This window comes from Saccopteryx bilineata, chromosome 2 (genome assembly GCF_036850765.1).
Source record: "Saccopteryx bilineata isolate mSacBil1 chromosome 2, mSacBil1_pri_phased_curated, whole genome shotgun sequence".
In the NCBI taxonomy this organism is placed as follows: Eukaryota; Metazoa; Chordata; class Mammalia; order Chiroptera; family Emballonuridae; genus Saccopteryx; species Saccopteryx bilineata.
In genome coordinates, this window is record NC_089491.1 from 50871475 (window position 1) to 50886781 (window position 15307).

At 41.3% G+C, this 15307-nt stretch overlaps 1 protein-coding gene across 1 annotated transcript in view; it reads left to right on the plus strand.

Annotated features, from left to right (window-relative positions):
* GNA14 (G protein subunit alpha 14) overlaps positions 1 to 15307 on the plus strand; it is a 185293-nt gene that overhangs the window by 90402 nt on the left and 79584 nt on the right. The window contains exon 2 of the mRNA XM_066257046.1: positions 7710 to 7894. Within this exon, the coding sequence (XP_066113143.1) occupies positions 7710 to 7894 (185 nt within the window). The remainder of the gene's footprint in view (positions 1 to 7709; positions 7895 to 15307) is intronic.

Genomic DNA, 15307 nt, shown 5'->3' on the forward strand with positions numbered 1-15307 from the left:
TGAGTCTTTTCAAATCTGAGTGAGGTCATAGGTAGGTTCAAGAAGCCTCTAGATCAGGGGTCCCCAAATTTTTTACACAGGGGGGCTAGTTCACTGTCCCTCAGACCATTGGAGGGCTGGAGTATAAAAAAAACTATGAACAAATTCCTATGCACACTGCACATACCTTATTTTAAAGTAAAAAAAACAAAATGGGAACAAATACAATATTTAAAATAAAGAACAAGTAAATTTATTATTCTTTTTTCAACTTTTTAAATAATTTTATTTTTTTAATGGGGTGACATCAATAAATCAGGATACATATATTCAAAGATAACAAGTCCAGGTTACCTTGTCATTCAATTATGTTGCATACCCATCACCCAAAGTCAGATTGTCCTCTGTCACCTTCTATCTAGTTTTCTTTGTGCCCCTCCCCTTCCCCCTTTCCCTCTCCCTCTCCCCCTCCCCCCTCCCCGCGTAACCACCACACTCTTATCAATGTCTCTTAGTCTCACTTTTATGTCCCACCTACATATGGAATAATGCAGTTCCTGTTTTTTTCTGATTTACTTATTTCACTTCGTATAATGTTATCAAGATCCCACCATTTTGCTGTAAATGATCTGATGTCATCATTTCTTATGGCTGAGTAGTATTCCATAGTGTATATGTGCCACATCTTCTTTATCCAGTCATCTATTGATGGGCTTTTTGGTTGTTTCCATGTCCTGGCCACTGTGAACAATGCTGCAATGAACACGGGGCTGCATGTGTCTTTATGTATCAATGTTTCTGAGTTTTTGGGGTATATACCCAGTAGAGGGATTGCTGTGTCATAAGGTAGTTCTATTTTCAGTTTTTTGAGGAACCACCATACTTTCTTCCATAATGGTTGTACTACTTTACATTCCCACCAACAGTGTATGAGGGTTCCTTTTTCTCCACAGCCTCTCCAACATTTGCTATTACCTGTCTTAGAACAAGCAAATTTAAATCAACAAACTGACCAGTATTTCAATGGGAACTATGCTCCTCTCACTGACCACCAATGAAAGAGGTGCCCCTTCCAGAAGTGCGGCAGGGGCCGGATAAATGGCCTCAGGGGGCCGCATGCAGCCCGCGGGCCGTAGTTTGGGGACCCCTGCTCTAGATGGAAAAGGGGCAAAGTCCCTTTTAGGGATGGAATGTAGAAGGGTAAATTTTATGTAAAGAGGGCAGCAAAATGTGTGTGTTGTTTTCCAAGTATGATACCAAGATCACTAGTGATAGGCAAGATGTTTTTAGCTGAAATATTGCCAAAGTCTTATTTACTTTAGGATAATACATTTAATGTGTTTAATCATGGCAGATGATACGGGATTTTTATTTATGACGTTTATGTTTCCTTTCATAGCAAGCTTATTTAAATAAAAGGATGTCAACCATACAGGTGGCATATAAATATGAGAAAAATCACAAGGTCGGTACATAACAACGGAGTTTGGGGAAACACCAATGCCAGAACCCAGGGTCCCTTGGGAAAGCCCCCAGACCCACCAGGTCAAAGGCGCACAGGCATCCCGACAGAAGGCAGGAAGCTGGTGGACCTGAACTTTAAGTTAAAATAGGACACACGTTATTGACATATGCCAACCACACCAGAGTAGCAGCGGCACATGTTCAACTCAAGGAAAGAAGCCACACTTAAGGGGCTGGAGGAGGCAGAGGCTCCCGGGCCACGCTGTGCGGTGAGAGACGCGGGAGAGATTCCAGACTCCCCTGAGAAGCAGACTGGGTGCCCGCCAGGAGGCCAGAGTGCTGACCCAGAACTCACCAGCTGCTGTTATTCGGAGGATAGTGCGGCAGGATGGTGCTAAGCAAGAAGAACGTCAGGTGGAACAGGCTCTTAATGAAAGCTTAAAGGTACTTATGGCCATTGTTGGTTTTTTCCCCCAAAATACAAAAACCATGAAGCAAAAACTAAATGGAGGAGAGCCATTTACCTTATTTATATTTGCAACACAATCTAGAAACAAAATTGTAATTACATTCCTTTCTGCATCTGTTTTAATAGCTTTATGTCCAAGAGCAAAAGTCCTTCTCGCCGCTGTTCTCCCCGCCCTTCCATCCTCCCACCCGTCCCCACCCTGCCTGGTGGCCTCCCGATGAGTCTATCAGCACCTGACAGCAGAGTTCACCTTCCAAGCTGCTCGCAGGTTCAGGGCCCTGCAGTTGTTCTGGCCCTGGAAGAGTCCCCACCACCATGCTGATTTGGTGGGGCAGCAAGTGAGAAAGTCCTCACAAAAAGACAAGAAACAGAATCAAGTGGACCCAGGCTACTGACCCAAACCACGTTTTCTAACACGTAATTAGGGAGAATGTAAAAGCTCAGTGGCCTAATTCGCCAATTACCAATAATCGCTACTCCGAAAAGTTGTATCCTTTAGTTTTTCTTTTACTTGTACAGGACAAATGGTTATGACTGGGGTCCAAGTATTGACTTTCTGTTTAGAAACAGTGAGGAAACTCAACTCGGATCTTCAGCTTGAGTTTCTTGGTCCCCATGGTCACAGCTGTCATTGCAGAGAGATCCTCGTCTCCTGCCCCTTCTCTCCTCCACCCCCATCTGCTGCCAGAACCATCTGAAGGATAAAAGATAACGTCCCCAGTGTTAGAATCTCAGTACCAGATGAAGACGGTGCTTCAGCCAGTGAGGGTGTGACTTGGACATTTATTTGGGGGAAAGAGAGTAAAACCAGCACATGGTGTTGTCATGGGGAGCGCACGTACCAGCATAGACCTGGAGTTAGACCCAAGACCCAACCCTTCCAAGTGGGTGACCTTGGACAAACTTACACCTTGGACAAAGATGAAGTAAACTGTTTGATCTTTTTGATTTTCAGTTCCCTTTCTTGAGAAGAAGACATTAATTGGGTCAAGGCTTAAATGAGAGCAAGAGAACCTCCCAGACAGAGCCTGCTCTGTTGACCTCCACCCCCAGTGGTGTGCTCTTACACGATCTTCACCTTTAACCTGTCCTTTTTTTGTTCTATGTTTGGTTTTTTATTCTTCAAATAACCAATATATAGAACTGAAAAAATACTTTAAAATATTGGTATTAATCAAATACATTTGCATATTCTTTATTAATCTTTAAACACATTTTCTTTTTAAAATGTTCCCTGTCCAAAAGCAAAAATGAATGACATTTTAGAAATGTGTATATATTTGTGGCAAGTGGTAGGGCTAGCTTTAACCTTTTGTAAATGAATGCCTTTATAACTAAAAGGAGTCTCTACCTATGTGTCTGGGCTGAGTCACGAGTGATTTCTTTTTGTTTTGTTTTGTTTCAGGGCCAACATTGTAGTTTTCCTTGAGTTAGTCACACAGTCTCTCTGTGCATGTTAGCATTGTGGTATATAGAATGTAAAAGTGAGTGTTAAGGCTTGGTTGGGGCAAGGTTGTGCTGGACCAGAGGTCAGCCTTGCTGGGAACGGAAGTTACAGGGACCCCAAGATTCTGCAAGAGCAGAGATCTGATCTGATCAGGGACTTTGGATCAAGCCCTGGTAGTGTAGGGTCTTCCCACAAGTCCTTGTGTTATCATATGGGGTTGAAGCAGCCAAGTGTCATCACAATCATCTTTAGATAATTTATATCACAATTTTCTGTAATTATTCACGATATGAGACCTATGGAGGAAAGCTGTGACTTCTCATGTTGGTTCCAGTTATGCCTTCATGTAGCCATTCTTTGAGAGCTGGTTATATAGCAGGCTCAGTGTTTGTGGTACCCAAGTGATCCTTACTGAACCAAGGGTGTGGTGAGAGAACTCGAACAAGTAGTTGGGGCTGAGCTCCACTGCATGTACACAGACCCTTTGAGAGTTCAGAGGGGGCAGGCCCAGCTGTTGGGGATTGGAGGGGAAGAAACTCCTGCAAGGGAGGTGATGTTTGTGGTGAACCTGGAAGGCCAAGGTGGTGGTGGCCCGGCTTCTAGCCCCAGCTCTGTTTGCAGCAGTGTTCCCTTGTTCGCTGACATGCAGCTAGGCGCCTCACCTCTGTCGTGGGAAGACGGCCGCCACCTTTCCCGCTACTGGAGTTGTGAGTGAGCTAACAGTGAGACTGCTTCTGTGGATGCTCACCTGTATGAACGTTCTCCCTCGTGGCCCCATAGTGCATGCCTATAGGACGGTGGGTCTGTCTGACTGGAGGTGGTCAGTGGATAGAGCATTGGCCTGGGATGCTGAGTTCCCAGGTTCAAAACCCCGAGGTCGCTAGCTTGAGCATGTGCTTGAGCACAGGTTTAACAACTTGAGTATGATGTTGTTGGCTTGAGTGTGGGATCATCAATTTGGTCTCAAGAGCGCTGGCTTGGGCCCAAGGTTTTTGGCTTGAGCAAAGGCTCACTGGCTCTGCTGAACACCCCCCCCCTCCCCGCAGTCAAGGTAGACACATGAGAAGCAATCAGTGAATAACTCAAATGACACAGCTGTGGTTTAATGCTTCTTATCTCTCTCCTTTCCTGTCTGTCTGTCTTTCAAAAAAAAAAAAAAAAGTGAGATAGTGGTTCTGCCGGGACTTAGGGTTCAGTGTGTGGCTGTGAACTTCAGAATTGTCCTCATTAGAATAGTATAACCATGTCCTTCTGGTCATAACCCAACTTTCTTCCCTGACAAAGGTTGTCAGTATTCTGATTGCCCTGAAATCCTCATCTTTTCTCTTGAAAGCTGTGTGACCTTGCAGAGGTAAGAGTCCCAGGTTTCTCATCTTTAAAGGAAAGATAATGATAATAGTATATATCTTGTAGGTTGGCCATGCGGATTAAGGGTGATAATTTGTGTAGAGTACTTAGTACATAGTGACTACTCTTTTATTCACTGTTACTGGGACTGGGAGAGTCACCTAGGAAAGGTCACAGAGATTCAGGACAAGGCTCCTGCTTGGCCACTTTTTGTGATGGTTCTTGCCGTGGTTGAAGTCACCTGCTACCCACATAGCAAACAGAGTAGCTGCGAGAGAATTACCCACTCCATATTCCTGATTTTCGGATAGTAGGACTTAAGGCTAGATGAATTCTTTATCACTGTGATGTATTCAAAATACTGGAATATTATTCAAGCCTTAAAAAGGGGGGAAATTCCAGCATATGCCACAATATGGATGAACGTTGAAGACATTAAGTTAAATATGCCAGTCACAGAAAGACAAGTACTGCATGATTCCACTTAAATGGAGCATCAAGGGTGGTCAGATTTCTAGAGACAGGGAGCCGAATGGTGGTTGCCCCAGGAAGGGAGGAACGGGGACTTGTTTAACGGGTGTGGAGCTTCAGTTCTGCAGGACGTAAAGTGCTCTGGAGATTGGTTGCACAATATGAATGGACTTAATACTACAGAGCTGTACACTTAAAAATGATTAACATGGTAAATTTTGTCTATTTTACCACAATTTTTAAAAAGCTTATTAAGCATATGCTAGTGTTAGACAATATCCCTGACTCCAGGAGAGAGTATGAGTCAAACAAATGTGGCCCCCTTTCCCCTTACAGAACATGCAGGCTGGGAGGGGAGACAGGAGAATGACATGGACAAAAAAGTATAGGAGCAAATGTTGCAAAGATAAGTTCATGGTACCATGAGAACCTAGAACACAAAGACTTGACCTTGACAGGGAGGCCAGGCCAAGAGCAACAGTGAGTAGAACAAAGAAAGACCATTGTAAGATGTGCAAAGCATGTGCCAAGGTCGCAAGAAGGCAGGATATGAAAGTGTGGCTGCAGTGAGGACAGTAGATGAAACTGTGTTGTGAGAAGTGGCTGTGAGGACGGAGGGGCCAGACCACACAGCCTGTTGGCCACGCTAAGTTTTGTCTGTCTGTCTGTCTGAACAGAGTGGGAAGCTGTTGAGGGTTTTGAGCTGAGGATAGGGACACAGACAGAAAAGCAGATGTGTGTTTTAAAAAAAATCGATCTGAAGGAACATTTTTTTCTTACAATGAGAAATCTTATCAAATACTAACAGTTGTGTCAATTATCAACATGGAAAAAATAAGAGTCCCTTAATTGTTTCTTGGGGTCTTGATTTGAGTATAAATGGTGACCCCTGTCCTATAAGTCATAATAGTTATAGGTTGTAATAAAGCTAACAAACTGTTATCAATACGTTCTTTTTCCCTACCCTGAAAAACATATAACTAAAATGTCAAAAAAAGAAAGAAAGAAAGAAAGAAAGAAAGAAAGAAAGAAAGAAAGAAAGAAAACTATATACAGGCTGTGGCTGAGTATCTCATTAGTTAGAGCATTGTTTCATTACCAATCAGAGCGCTTAAAAGAATCAACCAATGAATGCATAAATAAATAGAATAACAAAAAAATCCATGTTTCTTTCTATATATCTCTCTAAAAATCAATCAATAAAATTTTAATGGTATGTGCAACTATGATTTTTTATGACTAAGAGTTGACAAAGTGTCAAAGGCAATTGAACTTAACTATAAATGCATTATCTAGGCATTCTGTTGTATCAGTGAGTCGTTTGATTAATAACATAAAGACTTTATAATTATTTCCTATTTCATGTTTGTCTTCTTTATAGAAAAAAATCACTAATTATGTTGTTTTGATTAAGATTTTTATATAGTTTTGTGTTTTTTTGACAGAAATACCAAGTTAGACAATTTTTCAACTTTTCAACAGCTTTATTGAAATATAATTTGCATGTCACACAATTCACATATTTGAAGTGTGTAGCTTTTCTTGAGTCCTTTTAGTTCTGAGAGATAATGTCTCAATCATTTGAATTTGAAGAAACTTTGTGCTCCGAAAAGCATGTCAACTTGAATTGTTAACAAAATTGGTAAAGCAGAATTTAGATTTGAAAATAAACCCTATATATAACATACCATGTTCCAGACATGGCAGTAGGTCTTCATATCATAAATATTCTTCACCACAGAAAATATTTGAATTCCTTCATATAAATCTTTATCACTTATATAACAACTTTACTGTCTTTTCAAGCAATATCTCAATATTAAGGCAAAGCATCATATATCACACATGTCTGGACAACTATACAAAATTAAGAGCAATAGAAATGATCTGATGCTCTTAACTGTCCTGAGCTGCTAGGGGTGAGGGTGAGAGGACCTCCTGAACTACAAATTGGAATGTGAGAAGGAGCAAGGACACAGACACTTGGTCCAATGGGGCTGGTGCTTCCTGCTGCTCACATCCTCCCTGCACCCTGAAGCAGCTTCCATTATGCCACTGACCTGTTAGCAGTGGGGAACCCTCAAGCGTCTGGCTGCCAATTGCTTTGAAGACTTAGGGCAAGGGATGTGGAGGAGCAGTTTCCTGGGGCCTAAACAGTATTAATCACAAGAGCTGATAAATTTAAGATTACTCCAAGTGACACAGACACTCATGTGTCCTTAATAAATTGTGTGTGAGTGAGAGAGAGAGAGAAAGAGAGAGAGAGAGGGAGGTTAGGGAGGGAGAAAGGCTGATTGACTGATTGATTTGAGACCTTCTAAAGCACAGTGTCCAGGGTAAAGACCCCTCTGCCCTCTGCCCAGGGCTTAGGATGCTGCTTGCCTGCCTTGGCATTTGACAGTCCTTATCCAAGTTCACCCAACAAACTGGTTAATTACGATATGAACTGGCAGTGCTGAGAGGTCCTATCTTTCTGAATGTGTTCTTTTAGAAGACTGCTGACTGTGTTTTTTCCTTGTTTTGTCTCATTAGGTACTGGTGAAAGTGGCAAAAGCACCTTTATCAAGCAAATGAGAATTATCCATGGGTCTGGTTACAGCGATGAAGACAGAAAGGGGTTCACGAAGCTGGTTTACCAAAACATCTTCACGGCCATGCAAGCCATGATCAAAGCCATGGACACCCTGAGGATCCAGTATGTGTGTGAGCAGAACAAGGTAAAGCGCTTGAGGGGCGTTGGCCCCGTTTGTGCTTGCATGCTTTCCCGCTCTGGTTAGCAGATGTTTGCAAGCAAGATTTAAAGAATACTTTGGTCAGAGGCCAAAAGAAGCTCTTGAGCTCAGAGTCCAGAGCAGTGTGATGAATTGAGTCAGCCCTGTGGTCTCATTTATGCGGGAGCTCTATCACAGTGGTAGTGTGGGCTACCTGCGTCAAGGGATTCTGCAGTGTGGGTCTTTGTTTAGTTTGCTTATTTCAAGCACTGAGAAAAGGGAGACATACACATTTTCTATTTCAGCTTAAATACCCGGTTAGTTTGTCATTGCAGCAAAGGAGACCTTGGGTTTAGAATGGTCAACTTTTTAAGAATTTCCAGTCTTAGGAAATATGTTCACAAATACCCTGAAGATTATTCAGAGAAAGCAGTGGGCTCTGTTTATTTCTTTTGAGAGCTAGTCCTTGGGAATTCAGTGACAGCTTATGAGAGAGCAATGCTTATATCCCAACTAACAATGGACTGATAAAGTAATGGTATCGAGTCAGCATTGACTTTCCTAACATAGCTGGTTATTTAAAATATAAATTTGTTTAAGACCAGAGGAGATAATGAGGCAGGATGGTGGGAGGAGGCAAGTAAAATTTTATGTGATATATTGAAATGCAAGTCCATTGGAATATACCACATCTGAATTTATTAGGAATCTGGATTAGAAATAGAGTTTATTTAAAATAATACCAAGTTACAACAGGACATGATGATAAAGAGAAAAATTCTGTCTGAGATGAGTCTCTTGTGGACCTATTGAAAAGAAATATAGCTACTAAAAAGCCAGCAATTACATGGGCTTCGATCTAGACCCCAGGGACAACTTTATCATGAATTTGCAGCACCTGTATTCATGTGTGTGTATATGTATATATACATACACATATATATATATACATATATACTATACAAAGGCTTCCAAAGCAAGTAATCTAAATTCTTTATTTCTCAGTGACTGGATTACACAGAATAATAATATGCACCAAATTTTAGACTTACCTTTAAATTGTGTCTGCAAATTGGTATCTACCACCATTTGCTTGCTGTTTTGAAGAAATGAACGAATGTATTTTGCCTATAGCTTCAACTTTCATCAGTGTTATACCAAGAAGTGTGTGTGTGTTGGCTTTTAATGTAGCTGGCGCCAAGTAATGTGAGAGGCGCACCCTGAGCCATGGGGCAATTCCGGAAGTGATACTTATGATTCTTGTGCATTGGTATTGAGTACACACACGGTATCTTTTGAACCTGTGTCATTCTTTTTTAATCACCCTATGCAAGGTATTTTAAAAATTAGTCCATCTGTGAAAATTTAGGATTAAAATAAGAGGTACGTCAGGACCATCTTGTTGTTCGGTGAATCTGCTTCTCTCTGTTGTATTAATAAAATGCATTTGGTTTCACAGTTATAGCAGGGTGACCGCTGGGAAGAGCTTGGAATTTAGGGGTGGATCGGTAAACAGACCTACGGGGAAGAAAATGCTTAAGTGGAAGTCAGTTCTGCTTGGTGCCACGTTTGTAAAACCCGATCAGTTTTGGTAATCAAGGGCTCTGGGTTTTTGTTTTGCTTTGTTTTCCCTTGAGTTCTCCGAGAGGTACTCTGAGTTTATATTGTTAACCAAAAGGTTTTATGGAGTTTGACTTCTACCACTTTCTCCTTTTCTTTTGATCTGAATTCTTTGTCATCAGGCCGTGTTCACCTACCCACTAATCTAGTTCAGTTTCCTGCAGCTGCTGTTGCAAAGGACCTCAGAGTGATTTAAAAGAAATGTATGCGGGAACAGTTCTGAAGGCTAGAAATCTGAAATTAAGGTTTATTGCTTCCAACTGAAATCTCTGAGGGACACTGTTCAGTGCTTCTTTACAGGCTTCTGGTCCCTGATGACGATCTCTGACGTCCTTTCCAGTCTCTGCCTCTGTCTTCACATAGAGTCCTCCCTGTGGGTCTCCGTGTTCACATGGTATTCTTTTCTCTGTGTCCAAATTTTCTTCTTCTTATAAGGATGCTAGTCATTGAATAGGGCCCACCCTAATCCAGGATGACCTCATTGTAACTTGATTATATCTAAAAAGACCCCACTTCCAAATATAGTTACTTTCTGAGGTTGGGATTTGCATGAATATCAGGGGGATGCTATTTAACTCAGTATAGTCTGCCCCCAACTTCATGGCCATCCCACAAGCAATATAAATCACCGCCTTTCGATATTCCATGAAGTCTTAATCCATTCCAGCATCAACTCTGTCTCATATCTATTCTAGATATCAACTCAGTCAGTCCCAAAGTTCATCATTTAACACATCTAAATCAGGTATGGATGAGATTCGGGATTTGGTCCATGCTAGAGCAGAATCTCTCTTCTTCCACAGACCTGTGAAACTAGGAGACAAGTCAGTTATACCTCCCGTCTCCTCCTTATTTATTGTATCTGGTTCCATCCTCAATGCCTTCTTTCTTATTTCAAGAACCTACTTTCATGCTTCCTAAACCTCCTTTTATCCCTTGGACAGTGCCTGGGATGAACCACATGCTGAAATGGCTTAAGGAAAGGCAAAGATTGTGGGGAAAGAACATTGGATTCATTCCTAAAAATATGAACTCTGCTCATGATTCCCCGGTGGGTCTCAGGCAGGAGTCAGCAAAACTTTTCTGTAAATGGCCAGAAGGAAATATTTTTGACTCTGAGGGTTAAACAGTCTCCGTGTTCAGCTCTGCTGTTGTAGTGCAAATGCAGCCAGAGGCAATGTATAAGTGAATGGGACTCTCTTGTAAACTCTATTAGCAAAATGTAAATGCTACTCTTAACTCATGGTCCATACAGAAACAGGCCTCAAGTGGATTAAACCCACAGGCTGTGATTGTCCACCTACTCCTAGGGGAGGCCAGATAACCTCTCTGGTCTTACATTTCTCCATCCTTCAATGTAGCCCGCACATGCTCTACTTCCTAAGCCAACACAAGCAAAAGGAAGTACTTTACACATTAAATGGCATTCAAGAAATATAAGATTATTATAGGGGCAAGTTCAAGAATGAAAAATGGACTCATTGTTTCTTCTGTTACTTCTTTAGGTCATTTTCATCTATTCCTTCTTGTTGTCTGAATAACTTTCTTTGTGGACTAAAATTGATTTTTTAAAATTACTTTTTATTTTTTAAGTGAGAGGAGGAGAGATAGACAGATTCCTGAATGTGCCCTGACTGGGTTCACCCCTCCCCTGGCAACCCTCTGTCTGGAGCTGATGCTCACAACCTAGCTATTTTTAGTGCCTGAGGTGGAGGCTCGTCGGAGTCATCCTCAGCACCTAGGGGGATGTGTTTGAATCAATCAAGCCATGGCTGCAGGAGGGGAGGAGAGAGAGAGAGAAAGAGAGAGAAAAAGGGAAGGGGAGGGGTAGGGGTGAAAAGCCAATGGTCGCCTCTCCTGTGTACCCTGACCGGGAATCGAACCCTGGACTTCCAGATGCTGGGTCGATGCTCTACTGCTGAGCCAACCAGCCAGGGCCTAAAATTGATTTCTAAACATGATACTGTAACAAAGTACCATACTCACTTAAGTCATAAAATGATAAAATAATTACTGTCCCAATAGTATTAAATAATTAAAAAAACATGATATATACTGTATTATCTTCTTTACAAAGTATTGTATCACTTAAAACAGTTGGTTAGTGAAGACAGGGATGAATGAAGCCTTGGTATATTACTTCCCTCAATTCTTTTTTGCTAAATATTTAGTTTGATTATCTTACTTTTTTTCAGAGCTGGGAACACTTTCTTAAAAGTATGTATATGGAAGTGAAAAGTGACTTTACATATTTTAAATTGTAAATGTTAGCAAGATTATACTTAATTATGATTTTTTTTAAAATTTACTTATTTATTACAGAGACAGAGAGTGAGTCAGAGAGAGGGATAGACAGGGACAGAGAGATGAGAAGCATCAATCATTAGTTTTTCATTGCGCATTGTAACACCTTAGTTGTTCATTGATTGCTTTCTCATATGTGCCTTGACCGCGGGCCTTCAGCAGACCGAGTAACCCCTTGCTGGAGCCAGCAACCTTGGGTTCAAACTGGTGGGCTTTTGCTCAAACCAGATGAGCCCGTGCTCAAGCTGGTGACCTCGGGGTCTCGAACCCAGGTCCTCTGCATCCCAGTCCGACGCTCTATCCACTGCGCCACCGCCTGGTCAGGCTGATTGTTGAAAACTTTTATCTATCACAGACAGGCTGCTTATGAAAGAAAAATTATCAGAAATTTAGTTCAGCATTTTTTTTTCTTTTAGATTTTATTCATTGACATTACAGAGAGGGGAGGGACAACTGACAGTTGCTTCATTTTAATTGTTCATTGTTTGTCTATTGCTTGTTGTATGTGTCTTGACCCAGCAAGCCCGGGGTTTCGAACTGGCAATTTCAGCACTCCAGGTCAACACTCCATCCACTGTACCACCACTTCCAGGCGGCATCTGGTTTTTAACCAACATGTATTTTTTCCAATTAAAGTATGGCCTTGAAGAATATTTTCTTCCACCTTGTCTGCTTTTATTTTTAAAGAAATAATTCATATGTCTTAGCTCACTCTGTTGATAAACCTTAATTTTTATGAATGTCTCTCAAGAGGGTCGTATGAGCACATATTAGAATTTATGACTTCTTGAGTAAATATTACAAAGGTGTTTGCTCAGTGGCAGGCCTCCTAAATTTTAGTTAGCCTCTAACTCATGTTTACTGGTGATGATTTCATTGAAGGCCAAAGAGCTTCATATTTTTTGCTGTTCGTAGTATCTCCAATTTGAAAACTCTCATTCTAGGCCTGTCTTAGAAGCAAATCTTTCTGATCCCCTCAAAGGTGCTGTAGAATCTGCTTGGATAAATTTGGTAGAGAATTCCCCAAGGGCGAAGGACAGCCTGCCTGACTTCTCAGAAACCTTCTAGGACTATGTTTAGGGGCCCCTGGAGAAAGAATCAGGTCTATGAGCTCTCTCGGCAGCAGACTCCAGCTTCTTCCCCAACCCCTTGCTTTTAGGAGCTCTTTACAACCCTGGGGTCACGTCATATTTGCATGTAAGTTACACAAATTTGATTGCAAGGGCTCCTCACAAAAACAACATTTTTAAAAGGAAAGTTAATAATTAAATAATTATTTGCCTGCCATTCCATTTTAAATACCCAATTTAGAATTTGTGTTTCTAGAAGTGAGTGCTCCCACATTCCCTTCAAAGAGCAGCTTACTCCATTAGAAGCTTTCACTGAATTTTAAGTCCCAGTTCAGGTGGTGGGCGTGGGCCATCTAGCCAATCACACTGCTCAAACCAAAGGTTGGGCATTGAATGGACACACAAGGATGGACTCCGCGAGATGTGTTTGAATTTAGGCAGATTCTACATTTGGACAAACAGATGGCTTTGTCATCAGTTCCCTGTAGAGGCTTGAGTTTCAGCCTCCTGGAGTTCCCCTCACCTGACTGCTGAGTTTATTAGGCCATAGGATATCTGAAGCAGTGGTTGGTTTGCGGTCCTGACTGCACAGTGGAATCACTAGGGGTTCTTTGCTGCTGCTGCCCGGGTACCACCCCCAGGTGTCAGAGCTAAATATTCTTGGGAAGCAATCTTAAGATTTTGGGTTGACTTTTAGAAGCTGTGATTCTGGTTAGGCAGCCAAGCTTTAGAACCCCTGATATACATATCTCAATATTATTCAGAGGTGTTCAATGTATCAATATATTCGGCTTTCCTATCAATCTTTCCATAGTGGAAGGGAGACTTTGGGTGATCCTTTCTATGGAATGAACTGAGTGGTCTCCACCCGAAGCTAAGTTGAGAGGCCAGCAGTGAGGATGTCTGTTTGTTCATCACGCTGGCTGTGTTGCTGAGATTAGGTGATGGTATGCTTGACAGCATCTTCAGGGGTCAGTTTTGAATTCAGGTCAGATTTTGTGTTGGTTTCATTTTAGTCTCTCAGGGGCCCAGCACCGCATCAAGCCTAGAGCTTTAGGGCTGGGTGGGGTCCAGGGGAAGGAGAGGGCTGCATCTCATTCTCTGGAGGTCACATTAGTGGCTCCTTCTTGCCCACTTTTCCAACTTGTTATGTGGAAATTATAATATTTTTTTTTTGTTCAGTAAAGAATCAGGGATAGATATTATGTTGATAACATGCTCAAGGTGTAGATTTTGTTTATACTAAAAGTAGCTTACAGTTGTGTTATGTGAGTAATTAGAGACCTGACACATTAGAAAATTAAGCAATTACATAATGTTTACTCACTGTTAATAGATATTTTTGTTGGTTGAGGTGGTAACTTACCAGGTATGAAACTTAAACATCAAATATACAACTTTAAAAAAGTCTAGTGTTTATGGGGCAGGATCATAGAAGATGACATATTTTTAACAGCAAAAAGAGCTTTGATAACGTCTCATCTGTGTGTCTGTAACTCTTCCAGCTTAACTTTTCGTTCTAAGACAGCAAGAGGCTAAAGTTCCGGAAGGGTCTATCAGAGACTCATGTGAGGAAATCAGGCCCATTTAAGTGACAAGGGTCAACTGATGTCACTTTTTGTAGAAGAGTTTCTCAGGGCTTGAAGTATTTTAAGACCCTCTTATTTTCTAATTTTTTAAACATCTGTTTAAATGTATTTTCAGTCCTCCTTCCTCAGCCACTTTGAGAAGTCGGGTTCTGCATGAGCCTCCGGGAATAGGGAGGCCCAGGAGCAGACTTTGGCTGCAGCCCAGGGCTGCTGGCTCTCTGGCAAATGGTCAATTTAGGCTCTTTCTTCCCATGTCTTGTTGGATATTAAAAATTGTCTGGGACATTTTACTTCTTACTAAGAACTTAGAGTTCCAGCTAGTGTAACAACAACAAAAATTCTCCACCCAAACCCTAGCCTGTAGCTTATTTATTTATCCCAATGGTTCTCTGATTAATCACTGTTGACTTTAGTGTAAAAATTGCCATATCAGAGCTTAAAATGTAAGGTTTGGGAAATACCAAAGAATGTCATGGAGAAAGAACTGGTTTTCTCTTTAATCTCCATCAGAAGGAAATCAGACCATTGAAATATAATATTAATTTCTCCTCCTTCCTCAGGGCTAGCACCTCCTACCATATCCAAAACATGCTTTTGAAAATCTGATGAAAAGGGGAAATTTCACAAAATTACAAACTATCCAGACTATTTGAACATCTATCTATCTGTCCCATGTATATGAAATATTTGCCTTAAATCTTTTAAATTGCTTCCTTTTTTGTTGCTATCTTGCACTCTCATGATTCCAAACTCTTTAATAAAAACTAGAATCATAATCAGTGATGCTAATAAAGTTCTTGTGAGATCTGAAGTCCTTTACAACTTGCTTTCTCCTC